This window comes from Haliotis rubra, unplaced genomic scaffold (genome assembly GCF_003918875.1).
Source record: "Haliotis rubra isolate DU_JTF1 unplaced genomic scaffold, ASM391887v1 Scf280, whole genome shotgun sequence".
In the NCBI taxonomy this organism is placed as follows: Eukaryota; Metazoa; Mollusca; class Gastropoda; order Lepetellida; family Haliotidae; genus Haliotis; species Haliotis rubra.
Genome location: NW_025766892.1, coordinates 407,931 through 431,875, shown reverse-complemented (window position 1 = coordinate 431,875; position 23,945 = coordinate 407,931). Strand labels below are relative to the sequence as shown.

General features: G+C 42.2%; 1 protein-coding gene across 1 annotated transcript; it reads right to left on the bottom strand.

The window, feature by feature from the left end:
• Positions 1 to 450: 450 nt before the first annotated feature.
• On the bottom strand, positions 451 to 23,774 carry LOC124281215 (solute carrier organic anion transporter family member 2A1-like). The gene is made up of 10 exons (XM_046717237.1): positions 23,303 to 23,774; positions 12,086 to 12,807; positions 9,173 to 9,259; positions 8,400 to 8,597; positions 6,664 to 6,828; positions 5,101 to 5,278; positions 3,649 to 3,775; positions 3,114 to 3,268; positions 2,725 to 2,789; positions 451 to 1,070 (listed from the first exon to the last, which is right to left on the bottom strand). The coding sequence occupies exons 2-10, from the start codon at positions 12,804 to 12,806 to the stop codon at positions 817 to 819; spliced, it is 1,950 nt and encodes a 649-aa protein (XP_046573193.1). The 5' UTR covers position 12,807; positions 23,303 to 23,774; the 3' UTR covers positions 451 to 816.
• Between the last annotated feature and the right edge of the window lie 171 nt (positions 23,775 to 23,945).

Genomic DNA, 23,945 nt, shown 5'->3' with positions numbered 1-23,945 from the left:
TTTTGCGTTTTCAATGTGTGTCAGTATATATTCGTTTTGTCTGGGGCAGAAAATGAATGAAGCGGTAGTAAAATGCAGTGCGCTATTGATATCCGCGAAAAATCAATCGATTTTGCATATAAACAGTAGGGTCCAGACCAGACAATTCAGTGATTGATATTGATCAACACAATTGGGATAAGAAGACATGGTCAACCGATCATGACCACCTAATACTAGTCGTCCATTACGACATGCGTGGGTTGCTGAAGACCGATCCTCATTGTTAACTTGGGTCCAGATTAGGTGGTGTTTATTAATCATATATCGGCGTTGGATCTTGTATACAGTGGTTTTGAATTATGCTCGCGTGTATATGTTAGAAGTAACTGAAGACATTTCATATTCAATATCAGCGAATAGTTGAGCTTGCTTTCCGAAACAAATTGAAACTTGAGGCAAACGATGTAAAACAGTACTCATGTATTTTATTAGCAAAAATATCAAAGTTAAATACACTTTCAATTAAAAATGTATTTGGCACATCTCTTGATCTCCCAAGGACGCAAATATGAAAATGAGTTGTTTAAACGAGGCCAGTGCACACTTAAATCAACAAATGAACATGGAGATGTACAAAACAATATATTCACACACTTAATGATTAAAATACTTTTGACTTATTTCAATAAATATTAACAAACGTTATCTATACTTGCGTAGATCTTTGCCAAAGTATTAAAAAATTGTTATTCAGAAAATTTCCCTCAACAACGAAAGTGCCAAAAACGCAAATGCAACGTACCAAAATAAAATCAGTCAAAGAGGACGTCTTTCTCACAGTCGTGTGTCGGATGTTTCATTGCTAGAAGAATATTCCTTTTCTTTTATTACAAACCGGGCAATCAGAAACGCAATTATGAAAACAAGGTCCGAGGTAGCACGCAGCCCAACGTTCATGCCAATTATCTTCATTCGCAGATCAACAATATCATACACGGCGCACGAGCCCCGCGTGCCGCACGTGAAGTTCCACAGCGTGCAGGTCGTGTCGATCACTTTGCCATAAACTATTGGCGCAGGAAGGAAACCTGGATGATAAAAGGGTTGAGATTTATGCCTACCCTTAATATTTCACAATCATTCAAGAAATGAATTAAATCTCTCATTCTCTATGTTGAACAACAGCAGGAACGTTTCAGGAACATGTTTTAACTATTACTTCTACGATCCTACGATCAACGGGCGTGGCAGAGACAGTGAGAGTGGCTACGAGTTGTTTCTGGTGTTGACCAGGTTTGACCGGAGTGAGTCCTAGTATGTTGGCCTTCCCCAGAGTTAGGCTGGTTGCCAGGTCGTCGTTATCCAGTGACATCCAAGCTGTGCCTCTCTGCTGTTTCACCAGATCACCTCATCATTTGTCAAAAAGTTTAACAGCATAGAGACTAATTCCCATCCGAATTGTAATACTCCAGTTGTTAGGCCACATAAAATATTGGTATTTCTCATCACTTTTTCAAAACAATATGGGTCGGGCGGGTGAATTATATTTATATTACATTTTATTATATGTCCCAAACCCTTTGATGTCTATGGAAATTTACACCTTTTCTCAGATAGTGATTGAGTGAGTTTAGTTTTACGCCGCACTCAGCAATATTCGAGCTATATGGCTGCGGTCTGTAAAAAATCGAGTCTGGACCAGACCATCCAGGGATCAACAGCATGAACAACAATCTACGCAATTTGGATATGATGACATGTGTCAACCCAGTCAAAAAAAGCGAGCATGACCACCCGATCCCGTTAGTCGCCTCTTAAGACAAGCATGGGTTACTGAAGATCAATTCTAACCCGGATCTTCACGGGTTCTTATCTCAGATAAAAAATACAAACTTAGAACTGTGAAAAATACATGCACATTTTGAGAGTCAAAGTTGCATTTTCTCTAGTGTAAAAAAAATAAAAGTCTTAGGGTAGAATTTTTGCTTTGGGCGGTAATGTGAAACAAGACTATTTTCAAATATTGCGTTATTGTCGACTGACTTGACCGGTCATCTGCTCCTTAGGTAAATGACATGTTTGTACAGAGAGGCGACCAGAGAGATGAAATCATATAGATAAGGCTATTTCAATTTGTTCTGTTAACTTGACCCTTGTTGACCTCCACTGCGTATGGCATTGCAGATACCATTTAGGTTGTCAACAAGTTCAAGTGATCAGCTCGATTCAGGGTAGTGACTTGTGTTGATTTCTGGTATCGTGTGAAAATCAAGCCCGCCTGTCAACATAGCCTCTGACCACCGAATAGTGTTCCATATATCATTCATCAAAATAGCCATGCTGGGAAGGTCGACACATGTTTTATATGTTCAGTAATTTCGGTATATATTTTCAGATCATATAATGCCATAGTGTCCTACCGCCCGCACGGGAGTCGCCAACGGTAAGGCTGGAATCTTTCTACACATAATGGTCTTGAATTTAATAAACAAGTAGCATTAAGTAATTCAGTTAAGAAACTAGACCCCGAGGGACAATTATATTTAAAAAGTATCCCTCTTTAGGAATTCATCTCATCAAAACATAACTTGTAAAAATGAAAAACAAACCCCACTCAACACTCTCACTGATGGAAGGACTCTCTGCTGGGGCTCCATGCCGTGATATTGCAGAAATACTGCTAAAGGCGGTTTAAAACCATAACCAATAGTAGATGAACATTCACTCCTCCAACACACTTACCCAGCAGGGATATACAAAAACTGAGAATCCCAATGGCCATGGCTTTATCATCGTCTCCTACAGTCCTGTAAATAATAGCATCGAGAACCATAATGTATGGTAGAATACGTGAACACCAAAGAATTATCAGTTAAGATGATCCACCAAAACAGATTCCAATTGGGACTGTAAATAGAGGTAAGTCTTCGACCTAATATTAATTTCATAAATCGTATAAATAGTATAATAATAGTATAATTATAAATAGTTATACCTGTGTGATAACAGTCATATTTAGCTGGTTCATAGTAACAAGAGAGGCTACAATAAACGAATCCTTGAAGGTTTGGGACAGACATTTTGTCTCGTCTAAAACAGGAAGTACTCTATTTGTGTATCAACCCCTGTACCTCAGCATGATGATATAAGCCGGGATGATGGACAGCGTCCCCACCAAGCCGTAGAATACCGTCGTGATGACGTACGGGTAGAGGAAGGGGCAACCGGAGTCACACTGGCCTGGCGTCACGCCTCCCCCCATCTCCATAGAACAGTCGACATAAGCCTGTAGATATAGCAGTGTGGTACAGTCAATCCAAATGAATATTCAAATAGTTGATCAAGAATGCACAGAGATAAATTTATTCTACGTTTAGAAGTAATGTAGGGCTGCCTCTCGATATAGATCACAAAGATCGATAATAGTTAACTAAAATCGATCGATTATCGATACATATCGGAGATGTAGCTTTGAGCAAATATGTCTGAAAGAAATGAATATATTTCACGTCACTAGTGAGTGGTGACATGTTATTTCACAGCTTATTAAAAAACCGATATTTCCGATTATCGATAATTTTAGCCAGCCCTAAAACTATGAACTATTAAATATTGGGTCTGGGCGGGAGGCAGAGAGAATGCTGGCAGTCAAAATGAGCAACCCACTGTCTCGTTTTGGACGCGACATCCCGCGTGACACGGCGAGAAATACGTTTCTCCTGAGACATCACCGCACACAGGTAGAAACTTGACTCCTTCACAATCACAATCAGCCGTTGTGTTGCCTGGCAACCTTTAACATAAAACATAAACATAACAATGTAAGTATATAAAACCTAGCTTTACCAGAAGACAGGATGTTCTTGTTTAGACTATAGAAATGCCATACAAAAACCTTCTCAGAAAAAGCAACAAAACAAAACAAAACACAAACAAATGTTACAAATAAACGAAACGAAACTATTAATGTCGCTCAAGTAAAACCCGGCATATACTGGCTCCATTCATAGTAACGGTTTTATTACAGAAACGTGTAAGTTCTCAAAATGCTGCATCATGTTATGTGTGATTACAAAGAAAAGACGGTGAAAAAGATTAGGGTTTTAATAAAGTGAGGTGAAACAGGTTTATACCCTCATCAAAGAGTATTGCACTTATAGCACAGCGTATGCACATGTTTGTGTGGTAACATGTTACAACCAGGCCAAATGCAGGTTATCTAGTGTTAGCCCACTGAGTTACCTCAGGTAAACTGCGTTCGAGCCGAGCCAGTTCTCCTTTGATACCCTTAATTTCGAGCACCGGCCAGGGTAACAACAAGTACCACCTTCAAAGCCACACCCCGGGATTCGAACCACCTCCTTAAGTTAACTGTCAGTATAAACTACTAGTGTTTGCTCTCCACGTTTTTCACGGTGCAAACAGTTTCGAGTATTGACTGTAATAAAGTGATGAGTTATTAAGAATTAATATGGCAGAAATCATGTGGCAGTACTGTTAATATGCTATTGCAGGTTGTGGAAGCAGTGTTAACACGTTGTTCTCTTTGTGGAGGCAGTGTTATTACTTTGTTCACATTGTGGAAACATTGTTAACACGTTGTTCTCTTTGTGGAAGCAGTGTTATTACTTTGTTCACATTGTGGAAACATTGTTAACACGTTGTTCTCTTTGTGGAAGACCCGTGAAGATCCGGGGTAGAATAGGTCTTCAGCAACCCATGCTTGCCACAAAAGGCGACTATGCTTGTCGTAAGAGGCGGCTAACGGGATCGGGTGGTCAGGCTCGCGGACTTGGTTGACACATGTCATCGGTTCCCAGTTACGCAGATCGATGCTCATGCTGTTGATCACTGGATGGTCTGGTCCAGACTCGATGATTTACAGAACGCCGCCATATAGCTGGAATATTGTTGAGTGCGGCGTAAAACTAAACTCACCCACTCACTCACTCTTTGTCGAAACAGTGTTATTGGTTTGTTTAGTTTGTGGAAGCAATGTTAACACGTTAACTTTGTGGAAACAGTGGTATTAAGTTGTGCACATTGTGGTAGCAGTGTTATTGATATTTTTCAAACAAAGGTGTTAGTGTATAAAATAAGAAGTAAAGTTGAACTAACAGTCCTCTGATTTGCGTGTTGTCACAGCCGAAGATGAAGTTCAAAGATTCCAGAGCAACAGCCACAGTGCACACCCCCACGATAAACTTCAAGCACCCCAATGGATTCAAGCGGAACCTGGACGTGAGGAATCCCCCAATGAATGTTCCCAGACCCAGGGAGACAGCGGCCTGTACGCCTGTGAAAGTAGAACGGGATGGTCCCGATATTATTTGAATAAATAACGTTGAAAACCCCCCGAAGATTTAACATTTTTCCCAACAGAACATCTCTGAAGACACGAGCACATTTCGTTCCCTCGCCACTTTCTATAAAGGAACTAATATTACAGACAGCAACTTCAACCTGTGACTCTATCTGATATATAACAGTACTTACTTTTACAAGTTCAGTTTATAAGATTGTCAAATATTCCAGACTAGTGCACTGCAGAGGGAACACATACAACAGGACAGAGACACGTTAGCTTGCCACTTGAGCATATCGTACCTAGTATGACGTTACCTTGCCACTTGAGCATATCGTACATAGTATGACGTTACCTTGCCACTTGAGCATATCGTACCTAGTATGACGTTACCTTGCTACTTGAGCATATCGTACCTAGTATGACGTTACCTTGCTACTTCAGCATATCGTACCTAGTATGACGTTACCTTGCTACTTGAGCATATCGTACCTAGTATGACGTTACCTTGCCACCTTATGACGCATATATCGTACCTAGTATGACGTTACCTTGCCACTTGAGCATATCGTACCTAGTATGACGTTACCTTGCCACTTGAGCATATCGTACCTAGTATGACGTTACCTTGCTACTTCAGCATATCGTACCTAGTATGACGTTACCTTGCTACTTGAGCATATCGTACCTAGTATGACGTTACCTTGCCACTTGAGCATATCGTACCTAGTATGACGTTACCTTGCCACTTGAGCATATCGTACCTAGTATGACGTTAGCTTGCTACTTCAGCATATCGTACCTAGTATGACGTTACCTTGCTACTTCAGCATATCGTACCTAGTATGACGTTACCTTGCCACTTGAGCATATCGTACCTAGTATGACGTTACCTTGCCACTTGAGCATATCGTACCTAGTGTGACGTTACCTTGCTACTTCAGCATATCGTACCTAGTATGACGTTACCTTGCTACTACTTGAGCATATCGTACCTAGTATGACGTTACCTTGCCACTTGAGCATATCGTACCTAGTATGACGTTTACCTTGCCACTTGAGCATATCGTACCTAGTATGACGTTACCTTGCCACTTGAGCATATCGTACCTAGTATGACGTTACCTTGCTACTTCAGCATATCGTACCTAGTATGACGTTACCTTGCTACTTCAGCATATCGTACCTAGTATGACGTTAGCTTGCTACTTCAGCATATCGTACCTAGTATGACGTTAACTTACTACTTCAGCATATCGTACCTAGTATGACGTTACCTTGCCACTTGAGCATATCGTACCTAGTATGACGTTACCTTGCTACTTCAGCATATCGTACCTAGTATGACGTTAGCTTACTACTTCAGCATATCGTACCTAGTATGACGTTAGCTTGCCACGATGGAATCCCGAACTCCGTCTCCATGTACTTTGGGCCGAACGCGACGTATCCGCCCACGGTGAAGTTGATGAAAATGATGCCGCACAAGGAGCAGGTGTAGATTGGGTTCCGTACGACCCGCAGCACTGACACCGGCAGGTCTGTAACAAGTGATCACTGGATTGTCTGATTGTCATATTCAAGAGAAAGTAAAAATGCCACTATGACACGGGTACTTGACCTTGACATAAATGAATGACAGCTAATTTCGTGGGATTGGACAAGGAACATGTAGATATATAGTTCCATATCTGTAGAGATAAACATGAGTCGGAACAAACAATAATATCATCATGATAAATAAAACCCTGAACGTTTTGCTTGACCTTTGACTGATGGTAACCACACAAGCATAGGTGCAACTCTCGCTAGCGAAGGTATTTTACTTTTCTGGGGCACCAGAAATGGGCTTCAGACATTGTACCCATGTAGGGAATCGAACCCGGGCCTTCGGCGTGACACACCGGATGGATGGACCGAGTTAGGGAATATGGTTCTACGCCGCTCTAAGCAATATTAGCATCATTGAGGTGAACATCAGGTAAGGTCTGCTCACGCGATGGCAATTATAGGATACCATAGCTCACACTGTACCAGTTGAAGAATCAAACAAGGGTTTACGGCGTGACGAGCAAACACTATAACCACTACGCTACCAAACCCCTGAGTCAAGAGGTACAAGCATGTGTTGTCCCCGTCTGAAATTATATATTGTTGTCACGACCCTCTTATGCTCATGCCGTATCTAGTTAAGCCCTGACCTAGTTTAAACATGCCTGACCTACTTTAAACATGCCTGACCTACTTTAAACACGCCTGACCTGGGCTAGACTGACACGTACACTGACTATCTTGAGACATCGCTTGTACTGGGAAATTGGCTCACCTTGTTTGTATTACGTTATCAGTTGTTATTTCCTTGCTGATGACTGTATTTTCAAACGATGGATTGTCGTGATAATGTGAATAGGTTTCATGCAACATATGTTATATTTGGGATAACACTTCCATTTTTGTGGAAGTCGCGGTGGCTGAGCGGGTTAGGCGGCCGACTTTGTGTGCTGGCGATTTGGTGCCTGACTCTGAGGGTGGGGGTTCGAATCCCGGATGGGATCCAACCCCAAAAAGTACTAGAATCTGTACTTTACTAAGAAAGTGTCATCCCAAATATAGCACATGTTGCATTTGACCACTTTCTAAATGGCATTGTGTAATCGTAGCTTTCGGCCGTGGGAGCCGTGCCAATTTACACTTATCAGAGGGGTATTTCTATTATGGTTAGTTTTTCAAAACTCAATAATTATGGTAATCCAAGCATGAGGAAGTATAGGGATTTTGTTCTAATGACCTAAGAAAATCAATTTGCTTATGTATTTAGTGTTAGATATGTCTTATTCCACCCAAACTAATAACATTGAGTTTCTATACCCAAAAAGGAATAGCACAGTGTTTCGATACATCAACTAATAACAGAGTTTCTACACCCAAAGAATAACACAGAGTTTCTATACCCAAACTAACAACACAGATTTGAGTTTAAATAACCAAAAAGTAATAACACACAATTTCTACACAAACACAAACACACCTTCTATGGGCACCTTGTGCCTACGATCAACACCTCAAATCAAACCCAAAATCACATGGATTCCCTCCGCCGGACCATACATACCTTTAATCTTTTCATAGAAACTTTCTTCTTTGCTTTCTTGAGCATCCGCCTCAGCTTGTTTCTCTTTCCAGGACGTCTTCAGTCTCCGGGGGTAGCAGAATAGAGGGAGCGCCAGCACCACGGCAAGGCTGCCAAATACCAAGAATCCCATCCACCACGCCCCTATCCAGCGAGGGTCAGTTGGCGTTAGTAACGTGTCTGGGGATGATATTGATCTAACGTCACCGTCTTACATCAACGTCACATTTTCAGCACTCAGCAATTCGATGTTGGCAGTTCTTAAAGACGTCATCTTGTAGAAAAGCGAGCGAGGCTTGGGTAAATTGACGATCCTAGCAAGTTTGAATCAAAATCATCTTGTCTCCGGATACCGCATACTTATTGAAATTTCGATATCTTGTAGATAATGATACATGCAGAGAAAATATTTCCGTTTAGAAATGGACATACATAATTACAGGTAGACCTTGACTGGCATTAAGCTTTGGAACATAGTCTATCGTATATATACACTCACTTGCTCACTTAATCATTGTCATCATATACGAAAATCGTGTTGGGAAAAACACTCCATGTTTGTCGAGGATGACAACTGAGGACCTTCAGCGAAGGGTAACAAAATCAATCTGTGCTTTACCTTGAATATTACTGACTGGGGCGTTATTTACTCCCTCATTCTATCACAAACTCACTCACACAGGCACACATCCACTCACTCATACACTCACACACTCATTCACTCTCTCCGTGGAGATTATATTGGGCGACTGTACCCTTCAGGTCCACTGGAACCCTGCTGAATACACCTCCAATTGCAAACGACAAGGCAGGGCCGAACAGCGTCAGTGTCGTTATCACACCTGTGAACACAAGATATATACTATTGGCATTAGAGACACATTCTTGGTGGCCAGTTAGGTTCCTATTTTCTTGACCTTTCTCGTACGTAAGGAATACGTTATAAGAAGGTTATAAGTTCATTTGCGTAAATGTAAGTATCATGTTCAGCGTAGATGAAATTATCTTGTACAAAGATGAAAGTGATAATGTTTTAGACTATGTCAAAATACGCTTCTACGGGTTGCCCTGGCAACAGAATTTCGGCTATATCACAGCGGTACTAATGACATCTGGGCAACCTTTATGTATGAAGAAACAATAGCAACCGTTCTTGTATACCATCCCATCAAAATATACTTACTGATTATAGAATTACATACTACTAAAAAAGTACTGTTTTGTTCTTCAAATATTTTATCAGAAAGATAGCGTTAACGTCATGACATACGTATCTGATAAGTCGTATCGCTTGAATATGAATGCTTCGTCGCGAATGTTAAGCGAAGGATGTACCCGGATATCATCTACATTGTGATGTTTCCCAATTCTCCAGTTGCATCAGTTCCTTGTTTGCTGAGGTAAACTTCAAGAAATAGTTTGACAAATGCATTGTAGGTATACAGCCAGACCAAGCGCATTCAACCAAATAAGATAAATGTTTGTAAATTGATTCCAAAAACAGTTTTATCGATTTTCGGATAGACTGACTGACTGACTGACTGAGTTTGGTTTTACGCCGCTTTTTAGCAATATTCCAGCAACATCACGGCGGGGGGACACCAGAAATGGGCTTCACACATTGTACCCATGTGGGGATTCGAACCCGGGTCTTCGGCGTGACGAGCCAACGCTTTAACCACTAGGCTCCCCCACCGCCCCTTTTCGGATAGAACCAGCGCATTTGAGTTGGTGGATTCGAAGAATGGGCTTGCCAGTGCTCATATCGGGAGCTGAACACAGAAACAAGTCTACCGTATCCTGAAATCATAATTTTATGCCAACAATAAACCACTAATTCTCCGCCCTACCCAACCCATCAAATGACATTATTAACAAACTAGAAAAACTATGTTTCTCCTTTGTATGGTATAACAAACCTGATAAGATTACACGTGATATCATAAAACAAAAATATGAGGAGGGCGGTTTAAGAATGCCCGACATAAAACAGACTATCAATGCCCAAAAAAATTGCATAGTTTAAAAGAATATGTTTAAAAGACTCTAAATTGACTGCCATCGTTTCCTACAATGTTTCACAAAAGATACAAGATATCTTGCTGAAGGGAGAAAGATTTATATAACAAAGAGTTATAAATAAAAAACAACAACTGTTTTTGGAAAGACCTTCTTTTAGCATGGGGCCTCCATACGTCATTGAAAAATAAAAGTTGTTCAGGGCAATGATATTTTATCGCAATGTTTATGGCACAATGAACAAATTCTCTTGAATAAAAAAACATTCGTGTACCAACACTACGCTAGAATAGGCATAACATATGTAAATGACTTGATAGATACTGATGGAACAATCTATACATATCAAAAGTTTCATGAGCAAACTAGAAACCACTTAAAAAACGAACTTCTTAGAATATGCAAGCCTAGTAGGAGCAGTCAAACAATATTATAAAACATACAACATATCATTTGGAGAAACACTTGAATTACCATTTATTCCTTATTACATACAGGACATCTTTAAAACTAAAAAGGCTGTAGGACATATTAGGATATATTTATTGCAATTTCAGACTCTTCTATGTATAGCTATAAAAAGAAATGGGAAGATGAACTTGAAACAGATATAAGTGAAAAAGAATGGAAATCATATCAAAAGATTATATTTCGAGCTCACACAAACTCAGACTGTAGATGGTTCCAATATTCTTTAGTGCATAGAATCTTGTCTATAAACCTACTTTTGTTTAAGATGGGGTATGTAGAGAGTAAGTTATGCTCATTTTGTAAAAATGCACCAGAAAGCGGAATTCATCTCTTTTACGACTGTCCAAAATCTAGAAACATATGGAACCAAGTTTCCAATTGGATCAAAATAAAAACAGATATCACATTGAATATCGATAAGAAGAAAATCATATTTGGATTCTCTGAAAAAAAGAACGATGTCCTTAATCTCCTGATAACAGTTGTCAAATTTACTCTCTTTAAAATAAGAACATATACTTGTACACCAAGATTCGACATGATCAGAAATGAAATATGTAAAGTTTACAATATCGAGAGAACACATGCCATCTCTTCTTGCAATTTCACCAAATTTGTTTCACCAAAGTCTACCGTATACGGTCTTCAAACTGCTTGGTCATAGATGAGACTCCTCTGTGTAAACGTTTGTTTGTTTAAAGCTGCCTTCAGCAATATTCTAGCTATGTGGCGGCGGTCTGCAGATAATCGAGTCTTGAACACACACGTCTGCAATGGACATTATGGACAACGATTCACGCCTCCTGGGTACGAAGACAAATAACCACCATTCATCAATTTGGTCTTATGACCAGCACAGGTCCTACTCTAACCCGGAGGATGATGCTCCCGGTTAAAACTACTCTCACCCATTCTTCAGCAACCCATGCTTGTCGTAAGAGGCGACTAACGGGATCGGGTGTTAAGGCACGCTGACTTGGTTGACACATGTCATCGTGTTCAGATTGCGTAGATCGATGCTTGTGATGTTGATCACTGGATTGTCTGGTCCAGACTCGATTATTTACAGACAGCCGCCATATAGCTTGGATACTGCTGAGTGTGGCGTTAAACAACAAACAAACTCACACATTCAGCTTTATAATATTTTATTAAAATATAAATATATGGTTGCTCACCTAAAAACAAGCCTGTTTTTTTCTTGTCGCTAACGTTGTTATCGATATATAACGCCGACAGCGGCGTCTTGGGCGCCTTGCACATCCCTTGAACTATGAGACTCGTTGCGATGAGATATGTTACCCACTGTCCGGAACCGGAAGCACGTGACTCGTCTACTGAGCATGTCTCGTTCTGTCTGGTTCTACTTCCTTCTTGTGTGCACAGGTACTCATCGCCGTTTTCTGACGAAGAATTACCGCCACTGGTGCCAACTGGTAGAGACATTGGTTGAATGAATTGTGACAGACTGCAAGCAATGCCTGACAGTCCATAGATGATCGCAGCTACTGCCAAGATTCGAGGTATGTGTCCTTTTCTCCCGAAATGGCTGAAAAATAAAACTGTCGAAAGAAAGCCGATGTCATTGCAACTTACGAGGAATCCACTGTCTGTACTGCTTAAACCAAACTGTTTTTCAAGGGAGGTGAGTTGAGTGGCGATGTATGTAGACAAAGTCTGAAGAAAAAGTGAGACAGTGCCCGCCGATGCTGTGAACGCTACAATATTCGCACAGCGCTGGAGGCTGTGAGGAGTACATGCCGAAACACCACACTCTGTGTCCACAGCATTTGACTTCGGATGTTTCCGTGATAGGCCAGTTTTGTCCGGTTTTGTTTCCAGTTCGTAATCCACTTTCGGAACAGGTAGTCCATTTTGTGCTGTCTTTTCTGTCGTCATTCTGAAATGACAATATATTGACACTATAGTTTTTTCTGAAATAATTGTGCAATTTCGTGATTATTTCAATTATAAACATATGGAAATGAATCAAGCACCACCTAATTCATAGACCTATAATTAAGAAAACAGGGCATTTTTCTGTATGATTTAATAACATTGTTCATCTTGCTGTATAGCATGATATATGCGCAATGCTCGTACAATGTCATACTCAAACATTGTGGAAATCACGTTTTTACTGAAAAGATGTCACGCTCTCTCCTTTCAGTTTGGACTGAATATTCAGTACCATACCTTTCAGAGGCTGCAAGGCATGCGGAATAATTGGACATCAAGTTGGTTACATGGTTACCAATTATGTCAGACCCCGTAAGACAACATAAGAGAGAATAGAGTATTGTTGACAATTGTTAGGCGCCGTTCAGATATTGATATTGATGGTTTCATTTCTGTTTTTAAGCAAAGATTGTCTGATAATCTTTCACAAGATTAGTACTCATCCCTACATAATACAACCAAGTGTTCTAATTATATACTTTTCAAGTCCCTCCTGAATGTTAAAACTTATCTCAGTTTAGGTATTGCCTCATATTTAAAAAAATGTTTAACAAAATTTAGATGCAGTAAATTTAAACTTAGTTCTGAGACCGGTAGATATAACAATGTCCCTTATGATTCAAGATTCTGTCCTTTTTGCTACAAAATTAATATTCATTTAGTTGAAGATGAAATACATGTTTTACTTTATTGTAAAGCCTACCTAGATATAAGGAATAAGCTTCTGGGTAAATATTTGAAGCATCCTATTTCACAACACAGTTTTATAAACATAATGACTTCAACAAACATAAATGTTATAAATAATTTATGCCTATTTTTATATAATGTTGGGAAAATAAGAGATTCTCATGTTTTTATGTAAAACGCATGTAACTTCTTATCATATTTATGAATGTATTTTGGGCCAGTGGCCTATTACTGAATAAAATGTCTGCCTGTCTGTTAGGCACCGTTCATAGGACTCGAGCACATCGTTAAGGCAAGAATGGCTACCAGGGAGAGCAATTCCCTGAAGGACCATCAGGAATCGGCTGAAAGAAGCAAATTACAGGCCAGAAGACCCATCATGCCTCTCCAACTCATAGAGTAGCATGACGTGCCATGTGTAATCAACGTGTTCGCTGGAACACTGCATCATGGGTTTCAGTGTTTCGATGAGAGTCGTTTCTTATTGCATATGGTGGTTGGTCATACACGTGTCTGGACTGACTGACTCAGTTTGGTTTTACGCCGCTTTAGGCAATATTCCAGCAACATCACGGCGGGGGACACCAGAAATGGGCTTCACACATTGTACCCATGTGGGGATTCGAACCCGGGTCTTCGGCGTGACGAGCCAACGCTTTAACCACTAGGCTACCCCACCGCCCCACACGTGTCTGGAGATAAAGGAACACGGTTATGGTTCCCTGCACGTCCTGGTAAGGGGATGCATTCCCCTGGGTTGCAGTTGCCGCATTCGTGGTAAACTTAATGGGGCTCGGTATGAACAGGAGATCCATGGGAGGGTTGTTGTCCCACATTGTGATAGTTATCCTCCAGCCACAAGACCCATCTCTATCAATGACAATGCTAGGCCTCACAGAGGACGTCCTGTCACATTTTCATGCTGTTGGGACCTATAACCATGCCATGCCCAGCCATGAGTCCAGATCTCAATCCTGTTGAGCATGTGTGGGGCATTTTAGGCCGTCGCGATTCGACAGAGAGACCCACATGTCTAGAATCTCCATGAATCGACTGCTCCTTTTCATGAGGAATGGAACAGAATCAAATCCGGAGATTGATCCGAGGAATGAGGAGGCGCATTGAGTCAGTTGTTCGTGTGCAGGGAGACTTCACAAGATACTGAAGTAAAGTCAGTGTTTAGACCTACAAGACAATATTCTTACATTCCGTGAGCAAGATGTGTGCATGGTACTGACAGCTTTCTATGTACAAGAAGAGTGAATTCGAAATGTTTTTGCATGAAATGACGTCATTTTCCAAATCTGCACCATCTTCATATAAACCAGATTATATAATTCTGGCTATGTTTCGCCTCAACTATTTCTGTGCACTACGAAACTCATATGGTATGGAAATCTCGGACACATGATATGCACGCTACATTAACGTTTCTCAGTGTGAGAAAATACGGGTGTTGCATAATTAATGTTTATGTGTATACATTTATACAAACGACAACTTGAAATACACATAAAAGATGAGAATTATATTTGATGTTATTCTACACAAGGAGGAAGAGCGTCATTGTATTCTCATTTATACAAGGAATATAACAGCGTTATTGTGTGCTGTTATATAATATATAATATATACAACGTTTTCACACAAGGAAGCAGAGCGTAACTGTGATTTGTCTTTACGTCTTTGCCTTCTGTTTACCCACCATTGAGAAGGGCGTCGTTGTATGGCACAAGAAGAAGACACAAACGTAATCGCATACTGTTTTACTCAAAGAAGAAAAGAGCGTCATGGCACTCAGATTTTCCTAATGGCGTTTCGTCTCTCTCCTTAAAAATTGTTTATGTTCATTTTGCAAAAGTGTTCAACATCTAAGACCTGTATTTCTTCAGACTGACTCGCGGTGATATGAAGCAGCTGTCACAAACAGGCGTTCAGCCAAATTCCTTCACATACAGCGTTTTGACCCGATATCTACCCCGGTTATATAAGTGTCACGCAGATTTCACAATAGCTGGGTCGGGGCTGGAAGTTGAATCCTCTGGACCCACACAGTCTTATCGACCTGCTTTCCACACAGCACAAACCAAAGTCTCAACACGTCTACTGCCGTTGTTAGAGATCACGAACACCAAGTCACGTGTACCAAGTTTACAAAGAGTTACACAAGTTGGGGAATATTGTTGAGATGAAATTGTATACAGTGTCAACATACAGTCTCATCGTGACAGATGTCCACGTCCTAAAGAACATGAGACAAACAAATATATATAAGTATGACAGAAAGAGTTACTATAATTGTATTGAAGGTACGTTTCATAACGCTTAGGACGGGAATGGGGGTGGGGTGGGGTGGTGGTGGGAGCGAGTTGTTGTTTAGCCTAGTGGTTAAAGCGTTCGCTCGTCTCGCCGAAGACCCGGGTTCGATTCACACATGGGCACACACACAGGCATTTCAACAGTATTCCCGCAAGTGTATAAGTGTCCTCCTGTATTGGCATATCTTACCTTCCCCACATTACCATTCCAGTTCACCTTGCCCACTTTACGTCATATCACCCTTCCAGTTCACCTTGCCCACTTTACGTCATATCAGCTTTCCAGTTCGACTCGCCTATATTACCCGCACCAATTTCACCTTTCCAGTTCACCTCGCCCATGGTACCTCACCAAGTGCACCTTTCCAGTTCACCTTGCCCATGGTACCTCACCAAGTGCACCTTTCCAGTTCACCTTGCCCATGGTACCTCACCAAGTGCACCTTTCCAGTTCACCTTGCCCATTTTCCTTCATCCATTTCTCCTCACCATTTGTGGCGATGGGGGAAGCCTAGTGGTTAAAGCGTTCATTCGCTACGCAAAAGACACTTGTTCTATTCATTCTATTCAATGTGTGGTACATTGTATGAATCCCATTCCTGGTGTCATCTGCCATAATGTACTGGAATATAGCTAAAAGCGGCGTATAACCGCATTCACTCACTCATCATCCATTTCACCGTCATCATTTCACCACCACCTCCAGTCTCCCTCAGCCGGTTCAACACACTCTTTTCATCTGTTTTACATTACCCCTTATTCAGGTCGTTTTACCCAGATCACCTCACCTTAATCACCACACCCATTTCACCTTCCCAACTTGGGCGTTCAGCCAAGTCCCTTACTGACAGCGTTTTGACCCGATATCTACCCCGGTTATATAAGTGTCACGCAGATTTCTCAATAGCTGAGTCGGGGCTGGTAGTCTGATCGACCTGCTTTCAACACAGCACGTGCCAAACTCTCAACACTCTCCGTTGTTACTGAACACGTACACCAAGTCACGTGTACAACCCCACAAAAGGTTACACAAGTAGGTGAATATTGTTCAGATGAAAGTTTATACAGTGTCAACACTCGGTGTCCTCGTCGTAAAGATATTAACGCAAACAATGTATATGGCAGAATGGCACTATGATTGAATCGAAGGTACGTTTCATAAGGATTGGGACGGGGTGGGGGTGGGGGCAGGGTTAGTCTAGTGGTTAAAGCGTTTGCTTGTCACGCCAAAGACCCGGGTTCGATTCCTGACATGGGTACAACGTGTGAAGCCCATTTCTGGTGTATCCCGCTATGATATTGCTGGAATGAGCGGCGTAAAAGTAAACTCACCCACTGACTTTGGTATGTATGGGCACTCGATATGCATTGCCGACTGCGCCCTCTGCATCACACCAGGCTGAGTAACATGCCCCTTATGCCCCTGGCTCAGGTCATGACCTTTCTTCTGTTACCACTATATTCATGCTCGTGGATGTCAGGCTGCTTAATGCTCTCATCCTGATGTACAATGTCCAAATAAATCATTCACACCCAGACATTTGGACGGTGTTCTCGCAATATAAGTGTCATGTATTAACATTTTTTGCCTCCCCCACATCACCTTTTTAGTTCACGTCGCCCATTTTACCTGAACATTTCATCTTTCCATTTCAGCCCTTGCCCCTTTTACCTCACAATTTCACCTTTCAAGTTCACCTCGCCCATTTTACCTCACAATTTCACCTTTCAAGTTCACCTCGCCCATTTTACCTCACAATTTCACCTTTCAAGTTCACCTCGCCCATTTTACCTCACAATTTCACCTTTCAAGTTCACCTCGCCCATTTTACCTCACAATTTCACCTTTCAAGTTCACCTCGCCCATTTTACCTCACAATTTCACCTTTCAAGTTCACCTCGCCCATTTTACCTCACAATTTCACCTTTCAAGTTCACCTCGTCCCATTTTACCTCACAATTTCACCTTCAAGTTCACCTCGCCCAGTTTACTCGCCAATTTCACCTTTACCCCCCACCACAACATTTCTCAATTTCACCTTCCCATTTCACTCACAATTTCACCTTTCTCACCTCCATTTTCACTCACATTTTACCTCACAATTTCACCTTTCAAGTTCACCTCTCCCATTTTACCTCACAATTTCACCTTTCAAGTTCACCTCTCCCATTTTACCTCACAATTTCACCTTTCAAGTTCACCTCTCCCATTTCTCAATTCATTTTACCTCCCACCTAACCCATTTCACCTTTCAATTTCAGTTCACCTCTCTGCCCATTTTACCTCACATTTCACCATTCCAGTTCACCTCGCCCATTTTACCTCACAATTTCACCTTTCAAGTTCACCTCGCCCATTTTACCTCACAATTTCACCTTTCAAGTTCACCTCGCCCATTTTACCTCACAATTTCACCTTTCAAGTTCACCTCCTAGCCCATTTTACCTCACCAAGTGCACCTTTCCCAGTTCACCTTGCCCATGGTACCTCACCAAGTGCTCTCACCCATTTCACCTTTCCCAGTTCACCTTGCCCATTTTCCTTCATCCGATTTCTCCTCACCATTTGTGGCGATGGGGGAAGCCTTTCAGTGGTTAAAGCGTTCATTCGCTACGCAAAGACACCTTGTTCTATTCATTCTATTCAATGTGTGTGGTACATTGTATGAATCCCATTCCCAGGACCCTGTCATCCTCATAATGTACTGGAATATAGCTAAAAGCGGCGTATAACCTGCATTCACTCACTCATCATCCATTTCACCGTCATCTACCCCATTTCACCACCACCTCCAGTCTCCTCACCCATATCACCATACCTTAATCACCACACCCATTTCACCTTTTACTAACTTCTTAAGTTCAGCCAATTCCCCTCACTGACAGCGTTTTGACCCGATATCTACCCCGGTTATATAAGTGTCTCAGATTTCTCAATATGCTGAGTCGGGGCTGGTAGTCTGATCGACCTGCTTTCAACACAGCACGTGCCAAACTCTCAACACTCTCCGTTGTTACTGAACACGTACACCAAGTCACGTGTACAACCCCACAATAGGTTACACAAGTAGGCGAATATTGTTCAGATGAAAGTTTATACAATGTCAACACTCAGTGTCCTCGTCGTAAAGATATTAACGCAAACAATGTATATGGCAGAATGGCAGTAAGATACTATGATTGAATCGAAGGTACGTTTCATAAGGATTGGGACGGGGTGGGGGTGGGTGGTGGCAGGGTTAGCCTAGTGGTTAAAGCGTTTGCTTGTCACGCCAAAGACCTGGGTTCGATTCCTGACATGGGTACAACGTGTGAAGCCCATTTCTGGTGTATCCTGCTATGATATTGTTGGAATGAGCGGCGTAAAACTAAACTCACCCACTGACTTTGGTATGTATGGGCACTCGATATGCTTTGCCGACTGCGCCCTCTGCATCACACCAGGCTGAGTAACATGCCCCTTATGGCCCTGGCTCAAGTCATGACCTTTCTTCTGTTACCACTATATTCATGCTCGTGGATGTCAGGCTGCTTAATGCTCTCATCCTGATGTACAATGTCCAAATAAATCATTCACACCCAGACATTTGGACGGTGTTCTCGCAATATAAGTGTCATGTATTAACATTTTTTGCCTCCCCCACATCACCTTTTTAGTTCACGTCGCCCATTTTACCTGAACATTTCATCTTTCCATTTCAGCCCTTGCCCCTTTTACCTCACAATTTCACCTTTCAAGTTCACCTCGCCCAGTTTACCTCACAATTTCACCTTTCAAGTTCACCTCCGCCCATTTTACCCTCACAATTTCTCCTTTCAAGTTCCCTCCTAGCCCATTTTACCTCACAATTTCACCTTTCCAGTTCACCTCTAGCCCATTTTACCTCACACACTTCACCTTTCAAGTTCACCTCTCGCCCGTTTTACCTCACACATTTCACCTTTCCAGTTCACCTCTCGCCCATTTTACCTCACAATTTCACCTTTCCAGTTCACCTCACCCATTAAGCTTCATCCATTTGTATGCTGGAGGTAGCCCAGGGGTTCGCTCTGTTACGCTGAACACGCGGGTTCTGATCCCCACTTCTGATACAATGTGTGAAACCCATGTACAAACCTATCCACTCAGTCCTGATCTATTTTACTTCCCATTTGTTTCATTTTCTACCATTCACCTAAAACAATCACAACCAGGTCACCTTTCCCATGACTTCTTATCCATTTCACCTCTCGCCCGGTTCAACCTCACTTTTCCCGGCCCAGTTCAACTCACATTTATGCACTTTTCCCAGATCACCTCACCCATTTCACCTCACCCAGATCACCACACCATTTCACCTCACCACTTCTAGCTCCTTACCCAGATCACCTCACCCATTTCACCTCACCTCACCCATTTCACCCATTTCACCTAACCCAGATTACCACACCCATTTCACCATACCAGATCACTCACCCATTTCACCATACCCAGATTTTCACCATACCCAGATCACCTTTCCCATTTCCCAGATGGTTCCATTTCACTCACCCATTTCCCTCACCCATTCACCTCACCCATTTACCACAGACCTCACACCTCATTTCACCATTTCACCCAGATCACCTCACCCATTTCACCATACCTAGATCACTCACCCATTTCACCATACCCAGATCACCTCACCCATTTCACCATACCTAGATCACCTCACCCAGATCACCCATTTCACCATACCCAGATCACCTTCACCCATTTCACCATCTACCCATTTCACCATACCTCACCTCATTTCAACTTTACCCAGATTTCCCCACCTTACCTAGATCACCTCACCCATTTCACCATACCCAGATCACCTCACCCATTTCACCTCCCAGATTTCACCCATTTCAAGTTCCCAGATCCTACCCATTTCACCATACCCATTTTCACCATACCCAGATCACCTACACCCATTTCACCTCACCCAGATCTCTTACCCATTTCACCTCACCCATTTCACCATACCAGATCACCTCACCCATTTCACCATACCTAGATCACTTACACCCATTTCACCATACCCAGATCACCTCACCCATTTCACCACCTTACCCAGATCACCACACCCATTTCACCTCACCCAGATTTCACCTTACCCAGATCACCATACCCAGATTTCACCATACCCAGATTCACCACACCCATTTCACCATACCCATTTCACCACCATACCCAGATCACCACACCCATTTCACCATACCCAGATCACCACACCCATTTCACCATACCCAGATCACCTCACCCATTTCACCATACCCAGATCACCTCACCCATTTCACCATACCCAGATCACCTCACCCATTTCACCATACCCAGATCACACCCATTTCACCATACCCAGATCCCTCACCCATTTCACCATACCCAGATCACCTCACCCATTTCACCATACCCAGATCACCTCACCCATTTCACCATACCCATTTCACCCATTTTACCACCTCATTTCACCATACCCAGATCACCATTTCACCATTAGATCACCTCACCCATTTCACCATTTCACCACCCAGATCACCTCACCCATTTCACCCAGATCACCACACCCATTTCACCTTACCCAGATCACCTCACCCATTTCACCATACCCAGATCACCATACCCATTTCACCACCACACCCATTTCACCACACCCATTTCACACCATACCCCCAGATTCACCCCATTTCACCCATTTCACCTTACCCATTTCACCATACCCAGATCACCACACCCATTTCACCACACCCAGATCACCACACCCATTTCACCATACCCAGATCACCATACCCAGATCACCTCACCCATTTCACCCACCTTCACCATCACCCAGATCACCACACCCATTTCAACTACACCCATTTCACCCAACCCATTCACCATACCCAGATCACCTCACCCATTTCACCATACCCAGATCACCTCACCCATTTCACAATACCCATATCACCATACCCAGATTACCTCACCCATATCACCATACCCAGATTACCTCACCCATTTCAATTGTCAAAAGGGATGTGAATCCGTGACGCCTGTTGTTAGGTTGTAGTACCATGTGTTCCCTTACATCCCAGCAGAAACCGTGGAGACTTGCAGCAGGTGGCCAATGATTTCAAAACCCGTTGTTTTGACATTCAGTTGACGTTTAACAGATGCTAAAACGCTACATTGGCAATGTTGAACAAACATAACGCTCTCTCAAAGAGCACTTAATTTAAAATACAAATACACGATTTAGTAGATTATGGTTACTTGTTTTGAGATTTGCGTGGGATTTTGAGTATTCGATAGCCGATTCCAAATGAACTAGGTACTCAAATAACTGTTGCATTTGATATATTAAACAGCAGTGACACACCTATATCCCAAGGGTTACATTTTGTGCAGTAATGTCTCCACAAGTCGTGAGATAGTTTATGGCAAGTGCAGCACGCCAGGGGTAATATATCAATGTCAGATCGGTGTGTGTATGTTATCTAACCATCTGCAGAGGTGCTCGATGTACCTCGTTGCTTGGGGCAAGGTGCAGTGCAACTGATGAACTACTTGGAGATTATCGGTTTGTTGTGCGTGTTGTCAAACGATCTACATGGGTACTCGATATACGTCGTTGTTTGTGGCAAGGTGCGGGTGCAGTGCAACTGATGAACTAATTGGAGATTGTCAGTTTGTTGTGCGTGTTGTGAAACGATCTACATGGGTACTCGATATACGTCTTTGTTGTTTGTGGCAAGGTGCAGTGCAACTGGCAACAAACTAACTGGAGATTGTCGGTCTGTTGTGCGTGTTGTAAAACGATCTACATGGGTACTCGATATACGTCGTTGTTTGTGGCAAGGTGCAGTGCAACTGATGAACTAATTGGAGATTGTCGGTCTGTTGTGCGTGTTGTAAAACGATCTACATGGGTACTCGATATACGTCGTTGTTTGTGGCAAGGTGCAGTGCAACTGATGAACTAATTGATGATTGTCAGAATGTTGCATGGTTTGAACAGAAAACTAAAGCGGGGATAAATATTTGTTTGTGTCAAGTTCTGTCCCAACCAACCAACATATTTACTCACTGCAGAAAGTATACAGATAAACAATGTCACTTATATTGCATATTGGATTACGCTTCTTAGTAAAGTACATATTCTTGTAATTTGGGCGGGGCGGCTTGTGACCCATCCGGGATTCGAACCCACACTCTCAGAGTCACCTAACCGCCCGCACACAAAGTCAACGATCTAATCCACTCTGGTCCCTGCTTCCACTATCAGACAACAGGTGGTTCTGATCACGTACTACATGCACGCCTCTGAGATGCTATGATTATACTGAGAAAGTGTAATCCCAAACACAACATACAGATGCCTGCCTGATAAAGTGCATCTCAAAACAACATAAAACGTTGGCTTCAATAAAAAACGTCCTCACCTTAAGCTAGAGGCACAAGTAGGTTCATCGGTCTGTTTCACACCACACTGAGTATCTTCAGATGCTTGTGTTGGCTGGATATGCACACATAGGTATATTAAGTTAATACTCAATATAGGGCATTCCTTGTCCACGTGAAGCCCCAAACCTGGATTATAAATACAACTGCCTGTGGCAAGCCTCTACCGACACACTCCCATACAATATCCATGTTTCATTTTACGACAATAAAATACAGCCCTAACTGTGCATGAGTAATTTGTTGACAGCAAGTATCCCATGTGTGCACAACGCACGTCCAGCTGAACACGTTGTGAGTGCCTGTGTTGTTGTGGCTGACTAATATTTCAAACTCAAGGGGGTCTCGCCAGTCCCTCAGCAGCCTGACAACTTTACTGTGTATACAGCGTCTAGCTTATACTGGCGAGTTATACCTCTCATCACGTTTCACTGTGACTGTGAACTGTTTGACGCATTACCGTAGGCCGATCTATCCATCCAAAACTAAGGCATTGCGTATTTGACGTGACCTGGCTGTGGTTTGGGCCAGACAATCCACTGGCTGATATTGCGAGTAACAGCGATACCGTTCCAACTAGTTTAGTTTTACGCCGCACTAAGCAATATTCCAGGTATATGGCGG